The sequence below is a fragment of the Sorghum bicolor genome, chromosome 7 (assembly GCF_000003195.3).
Source record: "Sorghum bicolor cultivar BTx623 chromosome 7, Sorghum_bicolor_NCBIv3, whole genome shotgun sequence".
Classification (NCBI taxonomy): domain Eukaryota; kingdom Viridiplantae; phylum Streptophyta; class Magnoliopsida; order Poales; family Poaceae; genus Sorghum; species Sorghum bicolor.
Window position 1 is genome coordinate 37887235 of NC_012876.2, and position 24030 is coordinate 37911264.

The 24030-nt window shown below is 43.3% G+C and overlaps 2 protein-coding genes and 1 non-coding gene across 3 annotated transcripts; 1 reads left to right on the top strand and 2 right to left on the bottom strand.

The window, feature by feature from the left end:
- Window positions 5428-5513, top strand: TRNAY-GUA. Its single transcript is given in 2 exon segments — window positions 5428-5464; window positions 5478-5513. It is a non-coding gene; the product is annotated as a tRNA-Tyr (tRNA).
- Window positions 6213-15897, bottom strand: LOC8069871 (nucleobase-ascorbate transporter 2). The gene is made up of 15 exons (XM_002445336.2): window positions 14581-15897; window positions 13433-13672; window positions 10523-10642; window positions 10319-10416; window positions 9642-9818; window positions 9448-9548; window positions 8914-8989; window positions 8465-8709; window positions 8284-8380; window positions 7630-7716; window positions 7463-7521; window positions 7275-7366; window positions 7115-7192; window positions 6826-6986; window positions 6213-6723 (listed from the first exon to the last, which is right to left on the bottom strand). The coding sequence occupies exons 2-15, from the start codon at window positions 13647-13649 to the stop codon at window positions 6511-6513; spliced, it is 1821 nt and encodes a 606-aa protein (XP_002445381.2). The 5' UTR covers window positions 13650-13672; window positions 14581-15897; the 3' UTR covers window positions 6213-6510.
- On the bottom strand, window positions 16972-19944 carry LOC8071003 (multiprotein-bridging factor 1a). Its single transcript, XM_002445337.2, has 4 exons — window positions 19589-19944; window positions 19191-19274; window positions 17530-17612; window positions 16972-17416 (listed from the first exon to the last, which is right to left on the bottom strand). The coding sequence occupies exons 1-4, from the start codon at window positions 19728-19730 to the stop codon at window positions 17297-17299; spliced, it is 429 nt and encodes a 142-aa protein (XP_002445382.1). The 5' UTR covers window positions 19731-19944; the 3' UTR covers window positions 16972-17296.

The following is a 24030-nucleotide window of genomic DNA, read 5'->3' on the forward strand; positions in this document are numbered from 1 at the left end:
CTAAGACTTGACGGTGGTGCGGTTCTGGAAATCCAGGGAGAATGGGCATAATTCCACTGCCCATTTTACGATTCTGCCGTTGGCGTCCTTGTTGCGCAGAATGTCCCCCAGAGGGAAACTGGTGGTTACCAAGACCCGACGGCCGTCGAAGTAGTGTTTTAGCTTCCTCGACGTTATTAGGATGGCGTATATGAGCTTCTGTATCTATGGGTACCTGGTCTTGGACTCGTTTAAGACTTCGCTTATGAAGTAAACGGGTCTCTGGACCTTGTAGACGTGGCCTGGCTCGTCTCGCTCGACCACTATTGCCGTGGAGATAACCATATCAGTTGCTGCGATGTTAAGGAGTAGGTCTTCATTGGACTGGGATGCTATGAGAACAGGCGGTGAGGTGAGGAAAGTCTTGAGCTGGGTGAACGCAGCGTCAGCTTCCTCTGTCCAGGAGAATTTTTCCGACGCCTTCAAGAGTTTGAAGAAGGGGAGGCCTTTTTCTCCCAGTCTAGAGATGAAGCGACTGAGAGCAGCCATACCGGTGAGCTTCTGAATATCCTTGACATTCCTAGGTGGTCGCATGTCGAGCACCGCTTTTACTTTTGAGGGATTCGGTCGTATGCCGTCGCGGCTGACGACGTTGCCGAGTAGTAGACCGGAGGGGACCCCAAAGATGCACTTTTTGGGGTTAAGCTTCCACTTGTATTTATTTAGTGCCTTAAAGGTTCGGTCTAGGTTGTCGATTAGAGTGCTTGCATCCCTTGTTTTGACGACGACGTCGTCTACATAAGCCTCGATGAGGTCGTCGCGAATCTCATCGTGGAGGCATTGCTGGATGGCCCGTTGATAGGTGGCACCGGCGTTTTTGAGTCCGAAGGACATAGTCGTGTAGCAATACGCGCCGAAAGGAGTGATGAAAGATGTTTTGATCCGGTTGTCTTCCTTTAGCGAGATCTGGTGATAACCAGAGTAGCAGTCTAGAAAAGAGAGTAGTTCGCATCCGGCCGTTGAGTCGACCACCTCGTCGATGCGAGGGAGACCGAAAGGATCTTTAGGACAGTGTTTATGAGATCAGTGTAATCAACACACATTCTCCATTCATTATTCTTTTTGCGTACAACAACCGGATTGGCGAGCCAATCAAGATGATACACTTCTTTAATAAATCCGGCTGCTAGAAGCCATGTTATTTCTGTCCTAATAGCCTCCTTTTTGTCACGAGCGAACCGTCGCAGCTTTTGCTTGATGGGTCTTGCGGTCTTCGAGACGTTCAAGGAGTGCTCGATCAGGTTCCGTGAGACGCCGGGCATGTCTGCGGGTTTCCATGCAAAAACGCTCACGTTGTCCCTTAGAAACCTGACGAGCGCGTCTTCCTATTTAGGGTCCAAGTTGGCCCCGATGAGGGCCGTCGGGGCTCCCGTCGACCAGCTGTACTTCCTTGTGCTCTTTGGACTTTGAATTCTTTCTTGCAGTCTCCTACTTGGGTAGTCGGAGCTGGTCGGGTGGAACCCGTGCAGCCTGGGCTACTATTTCTGTCATGCGAATTGAAAGATCAATTGCTTCGGTGATCTTGAAGCTTTTCTCCTCGCAAGTGTATGCGGTGTAGACATTGCCCCTGACAGTTAGGACGCCCTTCTCTGTAGGCATTTTGAGGACCAGGTATGAGTAGTGTGGAACCGCCATGAACTTTGTCAGCGACTGTCGGCCCAGTATTGCATGGTAAGTTCCATCAAAGTCGGCGACCACAAAGTTGACGAACTCTGTTCGAAAGTGGTCGGACGTTCCGAACTGGACAGGCAGTGTTATCTGTCTGAGGGGTACTGAACTTTGACCTGGCAAGACTCCCCAGAATTGAGCATCGTAGGGCTTTAGCTGTGCCGGGGTTATCTTGAGAGCAGGCAGGCTATTGCAAAAGAGGATGTCAATGGAGCTTCCCCCGTCGACGAGTACGCGCTCGAATCTCATGCTGTTAATGCAAGGAACCAGGATTAGAGGGAAATGTCCTGGCTCCGGGATGGCAGCCCACTGATCCTTCCTGCTGAAGGAGATTTCCCTGTGCGACCAGGGAGGAAATTTCGGATCGGTGATCAGACCATCTGTGCTGTCTATGTTGAGGCAAGCTCTCTTTAGGAGCTTTCTTTCTCGCTTGGACTCGATGGAAACCTTGCCCCCAAAGATGGAGTGGACCACGTCGGTGGGACAGACATACTGGTGTCGTGGGTCCCTATCCTGGTCCTCGTCCTCGTCTTCGTGGTCGCGCCCGTCCTGTTTCCCGTTTTTCTTGGCGGGATCGTCTTGAGCAGCCCGCCGCGTGTAGATGCTTTTGAGGACGTGACATTCCTCCATGGTGTGGTTGGATTTTGGATGCAGTTGGCATGGTCCCTTTAACGTCTTGTTGTAGTCTTCCTGGTAGTCTCGCCGCCCGTTGGGACGCTTGACCGTGTTCACCTCGTGGTCGTGGTCGTGAGGGCGCTTGCCTCTGAAATCATCACGATTGTCACGCCGCCTATCCCAACCTTCTCTGTGGTCATGGTTGTCGGGGCGATGATGGTTCCTGTTATCGAAATGACCACGACTGTCGTTTCGTCGAGGAAGCTGGTCAGGACCTCTTGCATCGTCCCGGATGAGCTTTTCTGCATCGTCGACGTCGGCATAATTTTTGGCCGTGGCAAGGAGTTCGGCCATCGTCATTGGTCTTTTGCGCAGTAGCTTGTTCCTCAGTGCTTCGTGGAAGCGTAGCCCTTTGATGAAAGCAGATATGGCCTCGTCGTGGGAAATTTTCGGGATTTTGAGACGCATATCCGAGAATTGTCGGATGTAGTCGTGCAGAGGCTCGTTTTTCCTGTCTCTTATCCTCTCGAGGTCGTACTTGTTCCCGGGCTGCTCGCAGGTAGCGATGAAGTTGTCGATGAACGCTTGGCGGAGTTCTTCCCAAGAGTCGAAAGAGTCCTCGGGCAGGCCCAGGAGCCATTGATGACCGGCCTGGTCGAGGACGACTGGGAAGTAGTTGGCCATAACGTGCTCGTCTCCTGCTGCTGAATGGACCGCAATCTCATAGAGAGTGATCCAGTTCTCTGGGTTTTCCTTGCCGTCGTATTTTTTGAGTTTCTCGAGCTTGAAATTACGGGGCCACACGACCTAGGGAAGGTGTGAGGAAAACTGTCTCAGGCCCGGGGGACTGTGCGTAGCATCGTACTCAATGCGACGCTGGTTTTCATGGACCGCTCTCTCCGTGGTGCGCCTGTTGATGCGGTCCCGGGCGTCCTTGGGAGGGATGTTGTGCCGAAGATCCCTGTCCTGGTTTACCTCCTGACCACGCCCGCGATTCTGCTCGCGGTAGCCGCCGGCGTCCCGACCACCGTTGTCACGCCGTGAACCTTTTCGACGATTGTTGGGGGAACGGCTGCGGTGGTGCTCGCTGGGTTGAGGTGAGGTCCGCCTGCGATGGGTCTGGTCAGATGAGACTTCTGCGTAGGAGATAGCTTGGACTCTTTTGAGCAAGGTGGCTGTCTGTCCCATCGCGGCGATCAGATGCGCTCGTACGCTGGATTGGACACCCTGGCACTCGGGAGTATCAGGGAGTCGGTCTAAGTTTGCTATAGCAACGGCCATGTTAGCACTTGGAGTTTTGTAGACTTGCTGATCCCCGACCATGTCGAAAGCGTCGCTGAGGTTGTGCGGCGGGAGTTGTCGTTCCTCGTCCGCGCGTCGTCAGGCGCGGTCGGCATTGCGCTGCTCGCGGAGCTGCCTCTGCTCGTCTGTCTCTCCATCGACGACCGGTTCATCGCCGCTGACATTGAAGACAAGGCCTCCTCGCCGGGGTGGAAAGACCAGGAAGCGAGAAAAACCCGGAGGGTACGGTGGTAAATCCAGGTCGTAGTCTTCGTCCTCGGAGTTTATAACTTCGGTGGGGACGGATCCAGTGCTGGAGTTTGCGCTGGAAGCCTGGCTGTCCCGTAGTTCTCGGATCGTCACCATGTTGACGTAGTGACGAGCTGGTCGACTGCTCCGTTTTGGCAACCCAAACCTAAAATAGGAGACCTATTTAGGAACCCAAACCTAAAATAGGTTTCCAACACAATACCTATAGCCTCCAACAAAGTACCCATACAGAAGACCTATTTTGGGTATCAGAAGAGGCATAACCCAAATTTGGGTATCCTCTCTCCTCGAGACCCATTTGCAGAGAGTGTTATCTTTTAGGTCTTGTTGTTGGAGAAGACTAAAAATACATATGGAACTTTTTACCTGTAGCGCTACCCAAAGGACAAATAGGTCTTGTATTTTGGGTGACAATTGTTGGAGATAGTAGTGGTATCCATATTCGATTTCATGTGGATCTGATCTGCATCCATCCGGAAACTTTCCTAAAACTAGCCACAGTGTGTCTTTTTTACCAATGCTCAGAAATAAAAGAAAGCAACAAAGCATAAAGGTAAAAATTAAAGCTGACCCTTTCAAAAAAAATTAAAGATGTGTGTATCGATGTTCAAACAAAAAAAGACATGACCCAAACAATATTCATTCCTCGATGCAGGGTCAAACAAAAAAAAGTAATTTTCGAAGCAGCCGTTGATTATCACATGGTAGCTAAATAGAAAAGTATCTTTCTCACACGAAGGAGAAGCAGATGCTTCTAACCACTCGGGGCCGGTACGCTCCAAACCTCAATACCGACACTGTGGCTACGTGTGGTTTTTGGCATCGAGATGAGGTGGCATCTAGAGTTTTTTTTTCAGCATGTGAAAGTAGTCTAACAAATTTGGCTGATCTTTTATGAGCTGTGACAGATGTGAAGGTTGGGTGCTTTTTTTCTGGTCGTAAATTGCGATAAGGGTGGTTTGGGCTTTGGGGTTGGATGTTTTTTTTGTGGTGGTTGGGCATTGTGGTAAGTTTGAGCTTTGGGGCCCCGGAGCTTTTTCACCATCCATCATTTCCCTTACGGAGGCAAAAATGGTAACACAATCCATCATTTCCCTTGCAGAGGCAAAAGTTGAGTATGCTCCTACACAGTCCATCATTTCCCTTGCAGAGGCAAAAGTTGAGTATGCTCCTACACAGTCCATCATTTCCCTTGCAGAGGCAAAAGTTAGGCATGTTCCTAGTCTTATTTAGTCACACCTAGAATCTAAAAACTTTTTAAGATTTTTATGTCACATCGAATCTTATGAGTATTAAATATAGATAAAAAATAACTAAATATACAATTTATTTGTAATTTGCGAGATAAATCTTTTAAACCTAATTAGTTTATGATTGGACAATAATTACCAAATACAAAACTTTTCACGGAGAGAATGTATGGGGCTCCGGAAAAGGTTCACCAGCGAAGTAACTGCAGTTGCAGCGAAGCATTTTGCATGGCAGACAAGAATGCTGCATACAGCCTTTTGGTGTATCAATTGATAGTTGATTAGATTGGGCAAATTTTCAAAACCGACCTTAGCTCAGTTGGTAGAGCGGAGGACTGTAGGCGTTGCAGTGAAATCCTTAGGTCGCTGGTTCGAATCCGGCAGGTCGGAAATATTCATTTTGTTTTTGCTTTTTTTATATATTTTCCAACTTTTTTTGTTTTTGTGCAAGGTTTCTTCTCTTTTTCGGTAGGACTGGCCGGTCTGATATATATTTTTTCCATTTTTGTTTTTTTTTTATTTTTTGTTATTTTTTCTATGTTTTTGTTTTTTTTTTGTGCAGGGTTTCTTCATCTTTTTTAGTAGGACATCTGAATAACTTCCACGGGATGAATTTTTTTATAATTTTAAATATGATCCATATCAAATTTTTGTTTTCGATATATGGAACCATACTATTTTATAAAGAAATGGCTTTAAAACTAATCACGGTTTGACCATCCAACTTTTAATTTTCAGTAATTACTCATCTTTTTCTCTACTAGTCACAAAAACATCAGTAATACCTTTCACCATGTAAAAAGTAGTAGTCTCACTTTCTCCTGTTCTACAACATGTTTCGAGTTCAACCCCTTCTAGGCTTCTACCCATAACCCATGTTTAGATATGGTACATGAGCTGCTAAATGAGCCCAGCACAAACAAGTAATACTAGACCATCGTCGTAGAAAAATGTTTATTCAAGGGTTCTTCATGTGCTTTCTATTTAGGACTTGTAAAATGTGTTCTTGATGTGTAAATGATTTTTTAAATGTCTCCATAACCGAATACTGATAAATTAAACACAGGATCAAGAAAGTGACCTCAAAGCTAAGTAATTGATTCTCATTGCTCATCTCCAACAACAAACTGAAGCATGTACATGAGTACATCCACTCCAGCATTTCTTTGCAGGAACCTCGACCTCCCAACACAGCCAACAAATCCTTGCTTTCTTGTTGGTAAGTGCCCAGCATTTCTTTGCTCTAGTTCTACCTCTAGTCCTAAATCTCCTCTAATCTCTTGGAAGCCAAACCACAATTATCAATGATATTTGGTGGCTTACTCGCTCTACGGTTGGCTTCAATTGCACTAAAAAGCCTACTGCTCAATCAGTCATCCAGCTCATCTTACGATGGTGGGAAGAACCGGTTGAGGTTGAACGGCAGGTTGTAGAACTCCTCGTTCCGGCTGTCCCCGCGAAATGTCCTGAACCTAGCCCACCAAGGCATCCCACGGTCCTTCGCTCTGTTCCTCACATCCAGTGTGTTGTCTAGGACCACCGAAATGATGAATCCGGTAGTCGGGGGTGAGGAGAAGATGGTGTTGATGAGGTCGTTGAACTGCATATTATTGCACAAATATTGTTAGGTTGAGCTCAGAACTCAAGCAAGTTTTCAGCTGATAGGCAGTAAGTTTCAGAGAGCAGGACGAGGGCTACATACCCATCCAGCTCTGGTGTGTGACGGTCCGTGCTGATTGCCCATTGTAAACCGGAAGAAGTACTCCGGGATGGAGATGCCAAGGAACAGTGACATGCCGATAATGAAGAGGCTGCGCATCGAGTTCATGTTGATGAACTGCATAAAGGAGAGCCCCACAGCACCTGAAAACACCAAACAAGACAGCGCTTAGTGAGCTCTGTCTGGTGAAATAAGCAAACCCAATCACAGAATATGGAGAGAACAATGGATAACAGAGATATTTTCTTTTGACATTTCAAATACTACATACCGACATAGCCAAACAATACACAGTATATAGCAGCAAACAGTGTGAATGGAATTGAGGCGAACAGCGCTCCAAATTTCCCTGAAACCACAAAATGAGTTCAGAACCAAAGAAAGATTGGTTCAGTGTCATTTTATTGACTGTACTGACAATAATATTTCACCTAGGATAGAGAAGAAGATCATGAAACCAGCGGAGATCTGAATGACTCTTCTGCTACCAATCCTGGTTGATCCTAGGAGACCGACGTTCTCCCTGTTAGGCAAAGTAATATACACAATGTCAGGCATGGCATGACTTTAAACAAGGATCTGGATACAAAATTGTTGTGACAAATAAGCAGGCACTTACACAGAGACAGTAGATCCGCTGGCAGTACCAAATAGCCCATCTAATAGCAGCCCGATTCCCTGATTTTTCACATGTCAGAAGACAGAGAAAATAATATCAATCTTCTCATAGAGGAGTCACCAACAAGATAGTATCTCAATGTTTCTTAGTGTATGACAAGAACTGACCTGCCATCCAATTCCCCTGCTCAGGACAAATGGTGGTGGGGGCGTCGCACTTGCCAACCGGGCAGCAGCCTTAAATGCTCCGGTAGACTGCAATGCTCAAATAGTCAGACAAATCAGTTCAGCACGATTTCAAGTAACTGCATTGTCTGTGCTGCTAGAGATCACATGGACTAATGGGATGTTATGGCTCCTGGAACCATTTGCCCCATCTGTTATCTATCTGTGCATTTGAGGGCTGGGGGAATGGTATCCATTAGTTATTCTCAAGCCCCATCTTTTCTTTTCTCTTACATTCTACAGCAATACTATAACTATAGTTCAGGTCTCCTTTGGCATCATAATAACTTGAATGTAAATATTCAGTCACAGAGCATTCGACAACATTTCAAATTTAAATTTTTAGATGTCATAGTTCGAATTTAAATTTGAATTTTCACAAGCCATATTTAAAAGTGAAAGCCACTTTTTCTACCAAAAAGTATACTGCCATGTAGGATTGCACAGATGGCAGGCCCCCAAAACCTCCCCTAAATTTGCGAAAGAGATGGGGGAGATGGGTGCACAGATGAGTGCTATTAGATTGCTGTTTTGTACAATGAGGAGAGAAAACAGATGGGGAAGTGTTTTAAGGGGTTTCCTTGGAGATGCCCTTACCTCTACCAAGGACACCACCACAGCAGCCATCATGCCAAATGAATGATCTGCGCTGAATGTCGGGGGACCCCATTGCAGTGGGTATGGAACACCAAACCTGAGGAGATCAAACGAATTCATTCCATAAGTGTGAAAGAATGAGATGAAAATAAAGCAGTGGTTGAAGCATCAATCTACAGACCATGGCATGGTTGTGATGAGGTTGGCAAGGTCAGTTCGGCAGTTGAGCTGGGTGACCTGCGAACTATGTCTGTATGCCCCACTCACAGTGAGGATGTGGGCATATAACCAGACAAGTGCGATGGAGATGAGCACTGAGAACCTCTCCAATATCGGAAAATGGCACACTTGTACGTGCTTCAGATATTGGGAAAGTGCCACAAACAGGAGAAGCATTGGAAGACCAATCTCCACACATGTTCCAATCTAAAATCGAATCGACTAATTAGCTTCTGGGAAGAATACTGATATACACTACTATAATATGCACTTTTATGCTACAGTCCTTCATAGTAACTGAATTAATATGATTTAAATGAACTTCTCTAAAGCCCCCATGTATTCTGACATTACAAGCCATGTATTATTGATAATGATAAGAGAAAATTATTAGTTGAGCAGAGCTTTTACCACTGGGAATCCTCTCTCGAAAAGACCAAGCCCCGCCAATGCAATAACTGGAACCATCCCAAGTGGGCTGAAGAACCTGCAACAGGGACATCAAAACATCTTACGATTCCAATCGTCAATTACTCAATTCGAAGGTTGCAGCCATGTGACACTGCTTTTGGCTAAGTTCACCCATTGATTATCATATCGGCATATTTTCTTTTCTTGAATGTGAAGCCCAATTCTTAAGTTGAGAACCCAAAGTGGATTATCAAAGGGTCTATTGCTAGTACAAAGAATAAACAAAGAAATAACCTATTGATCAATCATATGACTTCATTGTCAACACATATATCAAGTCAAAAGTTACACATTTAAAGAAACAAATACTGTTAGAAATACACCTTATATGGAAGTTGCAACACAAGTAACCAAACCAGTGGCCACTTGGCCATACATCTAAGATGACGAAATAATAGTATTATGATAGGGGCAAGCAAGTGTTTGAACACTAATTGACATGATACAACAATTAAATGTGTGACTCGTCTGTACCTGGAGCATACCCCCCACAATTGGCTGTAGCCAAGTATTATCTGAATGCAGGACGATATTATCAGGGCCCCCTGTATGGCTCTCATGGTCATTTTGAACCTCTGCAATAAGAGAAAACATGTGAGTTGTGGCACTGAGATGACTTCTAATAATATACTAACTAGTTAAAAGGGCAATGATCATTGCACACTTACTGTATGACCATCAGTAATTTGTATCAGTGAGGGGTCACTGATTATTGATATGACCGGGATTAGGAATGCATAAGACCCACCGATGACGGTGGGCAGACGAGTTCCAAACAGAGTTTGGAGCATTGTATTTATCCCAGTCACAAGCAGCATTGTCTGTACCACCTTTGCCTTGTCATGCTGGAAGCAAACAAACAGGCAATAATGTACCCATCAGGATGGACTCTATCAATGAGAAAAAATACATCAAAAGATCCATCATCCAAAAAGATGAATTCTGGATACATGTGAGGCACTACTGCACTATTGTGAGCACATTATCATGGCACAATGCTAACAAAATCTCTAAACATCAAGGATGCTAAATGGAACAGGAGATATCTTAGTTTTAAACATCAAGGCTATTAGTTCAATAACATCAAATACTAGCAGATATGTAGCAACGTACGTATGAAATATACATTACATGACCATACCATCAACCTTATTACACATTTACACTGGAAATGATGATATCAAAGACATAACTTTCTGTGCTTAAATGGCATGGATAATCCAGAATCAAATCTAACAATTGAATTCTATTTATTTCACAAGATAAACACCAGTATGGCACCAAGTAGTTAGATATGGCATCATCTATTAGCAACAACAAAGCTGAATAATGGAAGGACTCTTACGGCATTTCCTCCCATGAGGGGAACCAGCAAGGTGGGGATCATCACTGCCGTCCCCAAACAAAGGATGAAATGCTGGAAGCCCAGCAAAACAGCCCCTCCTGCACCATCAAAGAGACACACATATTTAGTACCATAAAGTCACTCACAACATAGCTAGATGAATGAATCATACAAGCCTAGGTGGCTAGGTGCCTGAGTACTTACCCCAGGATGGGTTTGAGTCTATGCAGTACTCCATTCCCAGCAGCTGGTCCATGGGAGGGTGGCTCATCTCCTCCGGTTTCATGTCAGTCATCTCCATGGGAGGATCTTCCTCTGCTTCGCCTACGAAGTTCAATACCAACCAAGCAGGGAAAAAGAAACAACTTCAGTGTTTATTCCATATGGCAGTTTAGTGAGATAGAGGTAGGACAGCAGTAAAGTTGCAAGCTTTAGTGAGCTCTCTGGTCCTACAGCATCAGATACCACAGGAATTCATTCTCCAGAAAAAAAAAATAAAGCGTCATTCTTTTCCCACAAAGGTGTGCAAACTTTCAGATGTGCAACAATCTGGAAGGATTGCAAAACAGTACCACTGTCCCTCTAAACATGAAACTAAAACTGGAAAAACAATGTTTAGAGAATGATCAAGAACTTAGTGAGCCTAAACACTCCAGAGAGGACCAAAAATCTTCAACGCTGAAGAATTCGCCAACACATGCTAAACAAAGAAACCATGAAAAACACCGCACAAAATGCTCACCGAATCCCGCTGACAATTCTCAGAGAAATCCGCAGAAGCAGCAAGGGAGAAATCCCTTCCGAGAATGTTACTGAATGCTGCAGAATGCTCTCAGATCCACGAATGAAGCGAGCCAGGAAGGCGCTGGATTTATAGGCCCCTGGAGGGTGCGGTAACGGAAACAGCTAATTGTTGCTGTCAAAAAAAAACAGTTTTCCAAAGATTTACAGTGGAGGCAGAGGGGTTTAGAGGGGAGTCTATGCTGCCAGGAAGGGGAAAGCTGGGGACGGGACAAAAGAGGGAATCAATCAGAGAGAGAACTCAGAGAAAATCAATCAGAGAGAGGGAGGGGCGCTGTACTACATGTTGCATTGCTTTGTTGTTTGCATGCACTTCATTTCTTCATCGCTCTACTCAACTCTGCTTCTCTTCTCTCTCATATTAAACTCACTGCCAGTCTTTCCTCTCCTCTCCTCTGCCTTTGCCTAGGTCGGGATTAATTGGACAGATACTTTCCTTGTCAGTTGTCACATGAGAGACCGACAGCGTGCCACTGCAGGTGGGCCCGTGCCGTAGGTGCCGTTAATAGTTTTCTACCTCTAATAAAGCAGTACTACTAATAAAAAAAGTTTTCTATGTTTTAAAATTCTTTAAAAAAAACTTTCTATGTTTTTAGATTGTCTGCCTAAGAGCATATGCAGCACAATATCTTTCTATCGCTAAGATTATTGCCTGGTACTGAGATATAGTGATAATATAATTAAGTACTGTAGCAAATTATTATCTTTTTTGCGAGGTTATTATCTCTAAAATTTTTTAATAATATGACAGCTGTTAGTTCTATATAACAGGTGCCATCTAGTAGTAACATTTATATCTCTAAGATTGTTTGGTAGAGTGGGATCTATCTATCTCTAAGACTGTTTTAGCACCTTGACAACGAATGAATTGCATGTCATAGTGAGTAGAGCCCATCTACTGGTAACACCACATTTTCATCTCAAAGATCTGTTTAATATAATAGTAATGAGACAGACAATCCTTTTTTATCTTTAAATTTTTTTAAGAGTATCTTTAAATTGTTTGGTTATGTGAAAAAGTATTAAGTTAGTCTGCCAAACAGTGTGACTGATTTGAGTACGGCGAGTAGGGCTTATCTGTCTGTTAGTCACGCTTGTATACTAGCTTTAACACTGTTTACTAGCAAAGCAATGAAAATTAAGCAACATATTTCTAATTTAAGATTGCTCAAATATTATGTGCCACTCCGAGTTAGGCCATTAGTAATATTTGCAAAGTAGCTTTGTATCTGGAAGATTGTTTTGCTCATGGGATAATGACAACCAAGCAACAATTTTCTCTCTAAGATTATTAGCCTGTGTGTGAGAGAGACAATAATGAATTATGAAGCAACTTTGTATTTAACATTATTTGATAGCGATTTAATAATAATAATCAAGCATCAACTTTCTATCTTTAAGATTGTTAGGCAGTGTCACAACACAAAACGGTGTGCCTTTACGAGTGGGGCCATCTACTAGTAACATTTACATACTAGCTTTCTATCTATATATTTTGCTTAATAGTAAAACAAATAACAATCAGTTGCAGCTTTCTATCTCTAATATTGTTTGCTAGTGTGACAACATTAATATTTAATAGTAGTGTGCAATTGAGTGGGGTGTCTATCTCTATTTGTTTTTTTTTTTTGACAGAACTGGAGAATCTCTATTTGTATAACGTTCACATAAAAAAAGTTTTCTCTCTAAGATTGTCCAGTAGTAGTGAGACAATATTAATGAAAATATTATTTATCTGCATTTGTTTGGTAGTGTAACAATAGCTGTGTAACTGCGAGTGAGGCCTGTTTACTAATAAGATTTACACAACAGCTTTTCTGTCTCTAAGATTATTTGAAAGTGTGGCATTATGAGCTGTGCATTGAGAGATAGTGCACCAAAACCCCATTCGGTGACTCCATTTTCTTTTAATCAGGCATATTCAATGTAACACGGTAATCTAGGAATAAATGAATATATGCAATGGATAGTATAATGAACACCAAATAATACAATATATACACATACATACATTCATATAACTAGATTTGAAAGTCTAGCATGAGACTAGCATAGAAAAAACACCAAGAGAAGTCCCCTAAAAAACACCAATAGAAGCCAAATCACAAAGTTCTTAATAGCAAAGAAATGAGCAAAGTGATACAGAATTACTATTATGTGTAGAATTCATTCTTTTCAGAAAGCGGACACCTTGTTTATGCCCCAATCCAGTTTTAAACACATAATATGGAAACACACTTGGGAATTGTAGAATAACAAATATTTAACTTAAAACTAATAATTATGCAGGTAATTAAGAAATATTGCGTTCACCTATTGGTAGTTCCAAACGGTGAGGAGGAGAATCAACAGCAGCGTCATCGTTGTGGTTGACATACATGATGTGCCAACTACCAACAAGAACAATAGTAGCTGCACCTGGGGGGCAAGCCTCACTACATGCTTCATTATTCTCATTTGATTGTAGATCTGGGATGTCTGACCACCAACTTACAACAAAGAAAATGAGGCGATTGATAAACATTGCCATCGAGAAGGTTTGTGGGACTCAAGCTGAAAAAGAAACAATTTTTAGGCAAAATTAGAGGCACTTATATCTTCTCCATATATTACAAAGTATATAAATTCCACTTAATAATTTCATGAAAGCCTTTTGTTGAATCAAAGAAAGTTACCATATATATAACTCTCTATCCTAGATCTGCAGAGTTTATATGGAAGTTATACTTGTATGTGGTGATTTGCAGCATATTGCTTGTCAAATCTCAGAAAATTACCTAGTATGTGATGACCCACAAGAAATAGGACAACGATATTGGGCGACCCTTCTTCCTCCGCGCGATGCGCCTCCCCCGCTGTTTTCTTCCTCCCCGCGCCGTTCCTCCGCCGCCCCATCCCCCACCCTCCACCACCAGCAGTCGGAGGCTCCCGTCGCCTCGCCCACCGTCTGCTCCCGCCTCTTCGCCCATGCCCTCCAATAACCACTAGGCAGTGCACCGGTGGCAAAGTCCTCACCCTCGCCCCCACCCTAGGCTTCCACCGCCGGCGGTGGGCAATTCTCGTTGCGCCACCCGCAACCCACCCCCACCTCTCGACCCTACCCACCCTAATCGCAACAGCTCATCGACGAGCACCGCCGCGACGCCCCCAACACCAATCGCCATCTCCCGCCACCCTGATGGACGACGCCCCCACCACCCTACCCCGTCGCCATCTCTCTCACCACCGCCGCCTTGTTCTGACTGCCTCTCCCCAAATCCTCCTTCTAAGGCCACTGGGGAAAGCCCTAACCCCGCTAGAACCATACCGCGGGCGACCTCCTCACCTTCTTCCTCTCTGGCGTAGATGCGAGCGTGGGTGCGAGCGCGTGGGTCGCGCTCGGCACGTTATGCAACGAGTCGCGTAATAGAATTTGCATAAGAAATATGTAGATCACAACTTGTTTAATCTAAGAAACATACCTGCTATGGGTGATTAATCCTAGATCCGTAAAAAATATATTAGCCCAAGAAGGATTTTGTTGCCAAGGATGTTCTAAGCCTTAGCCTTCAAACATTAGATTGACACTCAAGCGAGCATACTAGTGACCAAGTAAGAAAGGAATGAGGATTCTAGAAATGTCAACTATTAATCGTAAGAATTATGGTTTTCATCCTCCTCTCCTTACAATCCCCTTGGGGCCACTATTTATACACGCGCGTAGGTTTTTATTGACCATAATACCCCTCACAACTATAGCATATTCTAAGTATATTCCGTCCTTTGTTTGGGTATCAGCGTCAATCGCAGATAACGCCTCCCTAAGTAGCCACCAGCCCTATCTTCTCGAATGGTCTTCACACCTTTTTCTCCTTTTTTCCGAACCTGCGGGCCCAACAGGGCAAAGACTCTTTTGTACTCCATGTATTGGCGGCCTTTCGCCATTGCGAAACCTGCAAACATAAGTGCATATGACGGTGGAAATTAAGTTATACCCCCCCCCCCCCTGCGGTCCCTGAAAGATCCTAAATGGCTAGAGGGGGTGAATAGTCTAATAAAATTTCTACAAAATAACTATAATAACAAGTTAGTCCGAAAGCTAGCTATCATCCTTTGTAAAAAATACATATATGCAAAATTCACCGTAATCCTTGGTAATGTACTAAATACATAATCCTTATATTATATTGGGTAAGTCCTGTTGAATACGAGTACTGGCTCTATATTTTTTTTAAGTTTTGCAGGTATCTTTGGCCCCGCCTATAAATTATTCTATACTGTACACCTGAGCCCTCCGAGGATCAAGAGTGGTAAAGGATGTGGTGATACTTTGATGCATGAAAATGGCACACCCATGCATTGTATAAAACTTATGTTGTTTCCGTAAAAGACTTCTGCCAGTGTACTCTAGATGATGTGATGTAATGTAAATTATGTAATGACCAGATGTAAAACAAAACCATGTTGTAAACTTAAGAGGAAAATCCACCGCCAGACCCTGAACTTGGCAGACGGTGTTATTTAGGTCCCTAAACTTCTAAAGTGAAGAAGGTGTCATCTAGATCCCTGAACTTTCAAGGTAATCACCATATGTCCCTAAACTTGGCCGGTGGTGTCATTTCAGTCTCTGAACTTTCAAGGTGGTCATTGCAGGTCCCTAAATTTGGCAACCGGTACCATCCTTATCCAAATATGGTCTAACCTACTCTATAAGCTGTCATGAATCCAACATGTGTCAATTAATCAAGAATTATTTATCTAATATTTATCATGAAAATATAAATTATATAAAATAATTTACATCAACAAAAAATAAATCAAAGTGTTAAAGTAATTTACACCATCAAATATATTAGGTTTAAACTAAAGTATAAAAATAGTAAAATTAATTAATTATTTATGTATCATTGATTGATAGTATTATAAAATAATATTAAAAAATTCCTATATATAGTATTAAAAGTTTTCTCTATTAAAAGTTACTTCTAATTTTAGTATTTTTTTTAACTTTAATAGTATTATTATAGAAGTAACTTTTATCTATTATTAATACTATCACGTTATTATTAAATATTTTAATACCATAATACTACTATTAAAGGTTACTTATATAATAACATTATTAAAAGTTTGAAAATAATACTAAAATCAGAAGTAACTTTTAATGTAGAAAAATTTTAATGCTCTAGGAATTTTAGTATTATTTTGTAATACTATCAATGATACATACATATTATTTTGTAATCCATTTTAGTATTATTTTGTAATATCTAAAAATAATGATGTATACTCTACTTAAGATGGAGGTGATCCTGCCCTGTGGCCCCTTGCTCCAAGGCCATGTGATGGGCCAGTCCGGAGTCCCCCAAAAGCCCACCACTCCACGTTTCCACCAGAAGGCAGAAGCTCCCATCGTGTCATCGTCTTCAACCTTGTGCTTGGCCACTTGGCGCATCGTCTTTAACCTCACGCTCGGCCACTTGACGGACCATGGTCGGCCTGCCGTCCGCGCTTGGCCCTGTGGACGCGCCGATGGGTGGGTTAGCCTCTTGTATGATTTAGAAAAACTAAAACAATTTACGATTTAGATCGGGGAAGAAAAACCAAAACAATTTGCGATATAGAACAGGGAAGTATCTCAGGAGTAAGGACAATACATATTCCAACTAAATTCCTTCACTAGACAAGTTCACAAATTGCTTACAAGCCTACATATATTATGATAAAAATTTGACTCCCTGCACATCGTTTTAGTAATTCAATTTCTTCGAATCAAAGTGAAAGGCAACATACAAATAGGATTACAGAGAGCAATACACTGATCGTAGTATGCGACACTCGTCAACATTGACTTGCTTACTGACGTCGCTAAATAGGCTAAAATATATAGGTGACAGACAAAATATATATTACCGGTGACAGAGTAAGTGCCCAACTGCAGGAATGGGCATCATCATGACCACGCTGGTTATGAGGTTATCACATATCAGTTGACAGCTTCATCACAAATTTTTTTAGAGCTAGGTCATATACTCATATGACAAGCAGCAAGCATTACAGGTCTGAGAACACAGTTATTCACTCTTGTACCGACAGAAACAGTCCGCATGACTTGAGATACCAAACATAGATGATAATAAGCAGACAGTTTGCCTTGTCTTCCCTATGCTGCTCCGGGACACATGACTAGTACGAAAGCTATTTCTTGCCACGCAGCTTCGTTCCCAGGGCCCTCTCGAGCTTGCCAATGATCTGCTGGTTGGGGATTGCCTTGCCCGACTCATACTCCTGGATCACCTGTGGCTTCTCATTGATCATCTGCAATAAACACCATATCCTCATCTCATTAAGAGGCCAAACAAGGATCAAGCTACTTCTCAGTTATGAATGGAACTATTGAAGTTCTGAAATCTAATGATTCCACAAAGTACCTGAGCAAGCTGTGCCTGGGTCATCTTCTTATCGAGCCTTGCTTGCATGAGATTTTTCTTCAGGTCACTTGGAACTCGCTCATCTAGAATTAAGTGAGGAGAACCGAGTTATTATTATCATGAAAAGAATATCATTCAGAAAGCTTAGTGCAATCTTCTGCATATGACTCGAATCATGTTTACTTCCATTTGCAGGTTCAATAGTTCCACCATTTTGAAATCCTTATAGAGAAGAACTAAATTTAATCTGTAGTAATTTTTCATATCCATGCGACTAAAATGAGACCATGGTTATTAGCATTGGAATACAGACATAACAAGGTGATCATCAAAATGTTGCACCTTGCCCTAGCCAGAAACTTCTTTCTACCTCCAACACCAGCATCACAGATAAAAGCAGAGGCATTAACCATTGTGATGCAAGCACCCACACAAGAGTAAATGAAATTAGAGAATTATGGAGGTCCTGGTCTCAAGTGAACCTCAGACAAACTTGACTGTTGAGATTAGTAATAGGGCAAGGGTGCTTCATTTGCACACTAGGCAAAGGACCATGGTTCAGCAGTACCCTTTTTACTTGCCATCCGTACCATGTCCAAAAAAAATGACACTGGGTCAGGGTACACTGGTCGCAAATGTGCATGCTTTGGATCTGCTGTATGAATTTCAGTTAAAGTAATATTCCAGATGTATAGGAATCATGCTATGCAGGTTGAAGAGGATGGACCGACTTCACATCAGACTCATATCTAGTACTTATCACAAAATTATGTGCACTAACAAACCACAAAGAGTCTCATACAAGATATTATATATACAACAAATATATTGCCACTGAAGCCTCAATGAATTCACCAAGACACTTATTCAAGGCATGTCTACTTCATAATTCATTTTCAATAGAAACTTGACAGCTAACATAAACAAATATATTGTATAATGGCGTGCAAATCACTCATTAGTTGAGAGTACCAAATGTTATCAAGGTTGATTGATGCAACAAGAAAAATTGTTACGAACAAAAATACTGCAATATTTCAAAACTCACTCCCCTAACTAAATCAATGTCATCAAAACAAAAAATATAACTTATGCACAGACTGTGTCAAACAAATGGCCAACCAAGAAGCATCATTTTACAAAACATCCATACTTTGCCACAACTTAATGTAATGACCAGAAACAAAGAAACAATGGATGCACGATAACAATTTGACAGTTTTGCACACATAAGAGATATTTCATTCCTATCTTAATCTTAAGAAGACAAATTTGGCCAGTGTTGCTAATAAAGTGGGAGGCTTGAAGCATTAGGTGTCGAATCCCATCTTAAGAAGAGAATGCAAGACATGTGAACATGAACACGAACATATATATCTCCTAATCATTTATCACATCTAAGAAATTTGGCCAGTGTTGCTAATAAAGTGGGAGGCTTGAAGCATTAGGTGTCGAATCCCATCTTAAGAAGAGAAAACATCAACTACAAGACATGTGAACATGAACACGAACATATATATCTCCTAATATAAAAGTCCTAAATCATTTATCACATCCACAGTGGACAAGTGCCCGAATTTATGTATAGGGAATCCTAAGCAAACAAGCCATCGATTGTATTGAGTTCATGAGGAAATGGTCCGAGACAGATGATTGCTCACGGGCGAGGTTTTCAGTGTCGTCGTCGAGGCGCTTGGTGTTGAGGGATGTGCCGCTGGACGCCGCCTTGTTCGTGCCAGCGTTGTCTGCAGACAAACACAGATGAAGCAGAATCAGACAAACTAAGAAATCTTTTAGAAGCCACAAAATAAGAGATCAACTCTTCCTCAAACCCTAGCTAGCAAAAGCGAGAAGAATCCCCAAAGTGCGCAGAAAAAAACATCATCATAATCAAAGAATAAAAAAAAAGAACGAAACCCTAATCGTCTAATCCCATCACCGAACAACACATCCGGCTGGGCTGCAAAACAGATTCAATCGAAACCCGAAATAAAAAGAGCCCCAAAAATCGAGTTAGAGAAGAAAAAAAGTGCCAACCGAAAGCTACGAAACCACTTACACTTCTTCATGGTCTCGATCTCGGCGCCGGCGCGGCGCGCGGCGTTGACGGCCTTCTCATCCTTCTTGGCGGCTGCGGTGGGTGCCTTCTTCCGCACCACCACCGGCTCCCAGTCCTGCCTGATCGGCCCGATCCCGGCCATCCCCTCTCCCTCCTTTGCAGTTGCTAACTCTACGGTCCCTACACGGCAGCCTCTCGCACAGGTCTCCCACTCCTCTCTCTCAAGACGCAACGCAGGGAAGGCAAAGTGGAGGCGGAGGAGGACCAAGAAGAAGATATGGAGGTGGAAGGGGAACCTTCTGGAGTCCAAATCAGGGGGCCGCAGGGGACAATTATGTTCGAGATGGGAACGGGAAATGACAGGTGGGACAGGACGTGCTGGGACCCGTATGTCAGTGAAGGTTTCTTTGCGGACGTCGGTGTGCCGGATATTTTTCTCACCTACCCATGGAAAGACACGGGCCCTTTGCTGTTGTGTTTGCGTTTGGATAAGGCTCGAGCCTGTCATTAGTGTCATCTCATGTGTAAGAACTCAGGCCCATAAGGACGACAGAGCCCAACATGTCTTTTGGGTTGTTTTGCGTCATCGTGTAACCAGCGGGGATGAAAACAGCCCAGTACGTTTTAGTTTGTTTTCTTTCACAAGCAAAATCAAATACTATCTCCTACAACTAAAAAGAACAAAATCTAAATCTTTTTTATACAATAAAATTTGGTTCGTCCGTCTACCGCCTTGTCGTGCGATCGACACCCCCTCCCTCCTCCTGCCCACGCCTACACCCCCTAGCTTGCGAAAAAGGTATGAACAAATTCCGCTTGCCAAATAGGAAGGAAGAAACATCCTTGTCATGGTCCTGCAATCCCACAAACACGCAACGCTCTGCCGTCTGTGACCGCCCTGCGCACCGCGCCCCCTGCAAAGCCCACCTCTGCCACCTGCGGCCGCCCTACGCACCGCTCGCTGCCGCCCGTGCAAGCCTCGAGGCCAACTTCCAAGCAGCGGAGCCGGTGCGACATCCCAACTATAGAGGCTGCACGACATCCCAACGACAAAGGCCGCACGATAGTCCTCGCCTCCCCTCAGTCTCCTCTAATGCGATGCTGACGCTGCTACTGTGCTACATCGATGCAAATGTCTTTCGCTCTTGACGCCGCTACTACGCTACATCGACGCAAACACCGGCCGCTCTTACATCCTGCACCAACATCGCTCCTATGTCTACATCTACACGTGGACGTTCATGGCCACTAGAGAACGAGCAACTCGGCATCAAGATTTGAACCAGCTCGAGAACGATCTCTTCTGTTCTCGCCCATATGGATTTTAAAATCACCACCATTGTTAGAGTGTACGGTTAGTTCCAGACCCAAACGGATCTATTAACAGATAAACGTGAAAGCACAATCAACATACAAGAAAATATACAAACAAGAACGACACCGAGACACGATATTTTTTAACAAGGTTTGGCGATGTGCTTAATCCTCAGGGCAATGACTATGGGTGCTTCTCCCCATAAAACAGCAGCTACATCGGCATCTCGCCGCCACCCAAACCAGCCGCCAAATCATCTCTTGGTTACAACAAGGGTGGTCTTATATTTATAGCTCCCTAGGACACAGAGTTCGACTCTAACTCTATCCTAGCCCCTAATACAACTCAAGTCCAACGTAACCTACTGTACGTATATTCAACACATATCTAACAAACTCCACCTCGGTGAATATGCACGCCATCATGAAACAGTCTATACGCGAACCTCCGTGTACCCGAACTTGAGCCATCTCTTCCGCCGCTCACTTAGAACGGTCTAATGAGGCTAATCCCTCAGCCACATCACAACCAGGATAGAACACCGCCACATTTGCATTGCCATATATGACTCCACCTTTAACAACGCTTCCTTTCAGCTTGTATTGGCATGCACTTGACTTCTCACCAATCATGACTGTCTTGCCTCCATGCATGACTCTCAAGGTCTTCTTATCATGAACTGCCTGATACAACCAACCTTCTCCATGCAATAAACCATGCGAAATCAAATTTTTTAGCCCCCGCACATGCTTCACACCCTTAAGTAGCATCTCTTCACTATCACACAACTTAAACTTGATGTCGCCCACTCCTTCAGCAAGATAGCCTAAAACGATCTCTCAAGTAAGCAAAACTATTTTCTTTCTCAGTGTATGACAAGAATAACTCCTTCTTTGATATTGCATGGAACAAGCTAGCTGAATCTAACAACCACGCTTCACAAGACTATTCACTTGACACTGTGAGAATGTCACCATCGCTATCTGAGTCATCTTTTTTCTTGTTGGAAATCACTTACGGATCCTCCATCCTAAGTGTCTCTTTACATGTCCCCAACCCTTGCACTTAAAGCAGTGTGGTCCCTTTTTCTTGTTGCCCCTCTTGTCTTCCACACCACGATCACCCCTTACTAGAAAAGCATCACCAAAAGACTCTTCCATTCCATTATTTTTCCTCCTTTGATCATGAGCAAGCAACGCAACAACAATGCCCTCTACTTTGATGTCCTCCTTCCCATACGTCAGTGTAGTAACCAAGTGCTCATAAGACCTCACCAAAGAATAATAGCCCCGTCTTCATCATCAATCTTCACATCGACCTTTATAAGATCAGCAACCAATTGATTAGAGAAATTTATGTGCTCTGCAAAATCTGACCCCTCGTGCATCTTCAAGCCAAATAATTTCTGTTTCAGATATAACTTCTGAGTCACTATTTTGGACATGAACTAACCGGCCAACTTGTCCCAAATTTTTTTTGGCGAAGTTCCTCCATGATATGGTACATGATCTAATCAGAAAGACATAACCTGATAGTCGCACACGCCTACGCCTGCACCTCCTCCCACTTGTCATCATCTACTTTCTCTGGCTTAATCCCGCTGAGCACCTTTGAGATACTCTGTTGAGCCAACAGATCCTTACTCTAGTTTGCCACAATCCAAAGTTCCTAGTGCCATCAAACCTCATCACCTCAAATTTGGATACCATCGACGCCATCTATCTGTTGTATGGATCACCGAAAAATCATAACCTTATGTGCGCCTGCGTGCTCGCTCCACGCGCACCAAACATGTCGTCCACGTGCTTGTTCCTTACCGCAATACACACGTCACTGCAGCACATGCCTCCTGCACATGCTGTGACAAATCCACCGTGTGTTGCCGCTGCCGTACACTGCTTGTGCACAACCACGCCGCTTGCAAGCTTCGTAGATTGTCCTGCCACTCGCACACGATGAAGTCAACCCGCTTGAGCATCGCCCGTCGTTCGTCTTCAACCATCACAAACACCGGTCACGAACAACTCTAGATTGCTTTTGGATGCAATCTGCGTGAACTACTCCCTTTCGTCCGGATCGACACAGACTCCATAGTCCACACGCCCGTTTTTCCTGTTCTGAAGACCACACACGTCTCCACCTAGAAACCAATTCTGGTACGTCTTCAACTCATGTTCGTCTGCAACACGACATACTAGTGTCTCTGACATGGAAACCGGTCTGGATCACCGTTGACAATTCCATCCAGGCCGAGCACAAGTAATGTCACGTATCCTAAACACCAGGCCTAATTCCTTGCATGCACATAGTACATATTCATTAACTTCTTTTTAATGTATTTTTCTTGACCAAAAATTTCATGTAAGGTTGAAAACGGATAGAAACGAACGGAAAATTACTCTATCGTTTTCATTTTCATATTTTTAGACGAAAACGGAAGCGGAAGCCAAACAACCGGGAGCGAAAACGGTAGCGGGATAAATGGTAATACGAAAACAGATAAATATGATCGAAAAATAGACGGAAACGAGCGGTAAGCGAAAATTTAAACCGGAACATGTAAAGCCGCATATGATAGCGCAAATACAGAGACCAAAATGCAATACCAAATATCAAATATGCACTGACAAGTGATTAGTGACCACGTTAATACAATACCACATATCCATAGTCCATAGATCACAATTCACACAAATATGAATTATCCATACATCGCATAAGAACATATCCATAGTCCATTGAATTCACATAAATATGAATTATCTATACATCGCATAAGACAAGAGACATTTTGGGCAATATTGGGCTTAGGGACTATGTTGGACTACTTTCCTGTTTTTATGAAAAACGGGATAGAAAATGGGATATCCGATAAAAAACGAGATTCCACAAATACAGATGGACAAATGCTCTACCGTTTTCGATCCTGCTCCTGTTTTAATCCGTCCCGTTTTCCGTCCCGTTTCCGTTTATCCCGTAAAAAATGAAAATGAACGGGAAAATACGGTATACGGTTGCGGACAGAACGAGATTTATCCCGTCCGTTTTCAACTTTACATGTAGATACTCTGCAAGGAGATCAGCTACCGCACGCCTTGCTTGGCAATACTATATGTCCACAACATCG

Excerpts from the sequence above, each read along its gene's own strand:
- LOC8069871 (XM_002445336.2), bottom strand. The coding sequence starts at position 13,649 with ATGGCAATGTTTATCAATCGCCTCATTTTCTTTGTTGTAAGTTGGTGG. Across the intron at positions 10,417-10,522 it reads AGACTCAAACCCATCCTGGG|GAGGGGCTGTTTTGCTGGGC; the intron begins GTAAGTACTCAG and ends TTGATGGTGCAG. Across the intron at positions 8,381-8,464 it reads CTCATCACAACCATGCCATG|GTTTGGTGTTCCATACCCAC; the intron begins GTCTGTAGATTG and ends TGATCTCCTCAG.
- LOC8071003 (XM_002445337.2), bottom strand. The coding sequence starts at position 19,730 with ATGGCCGGGATCGGGCCGATCAGGCAGGACTGGGAGCCGGTGGTGGTG. Across the intron at positions 17,613-19,190 it reads CGACACTGAAAACCTCGCCC|ATGAGCGAGTTCCAAGTGAC; the intron begins GTGAGCAATCAT and ends ACTTAATTCTAG. Across the intron at positions 17,417-17,529 it reads CCCAGGCACAGCTTGCTCAG|ATGATCAATGAGAAGCCACA; the intron begins GTACTTTGTGGA and ends TGTTTATTGCAG.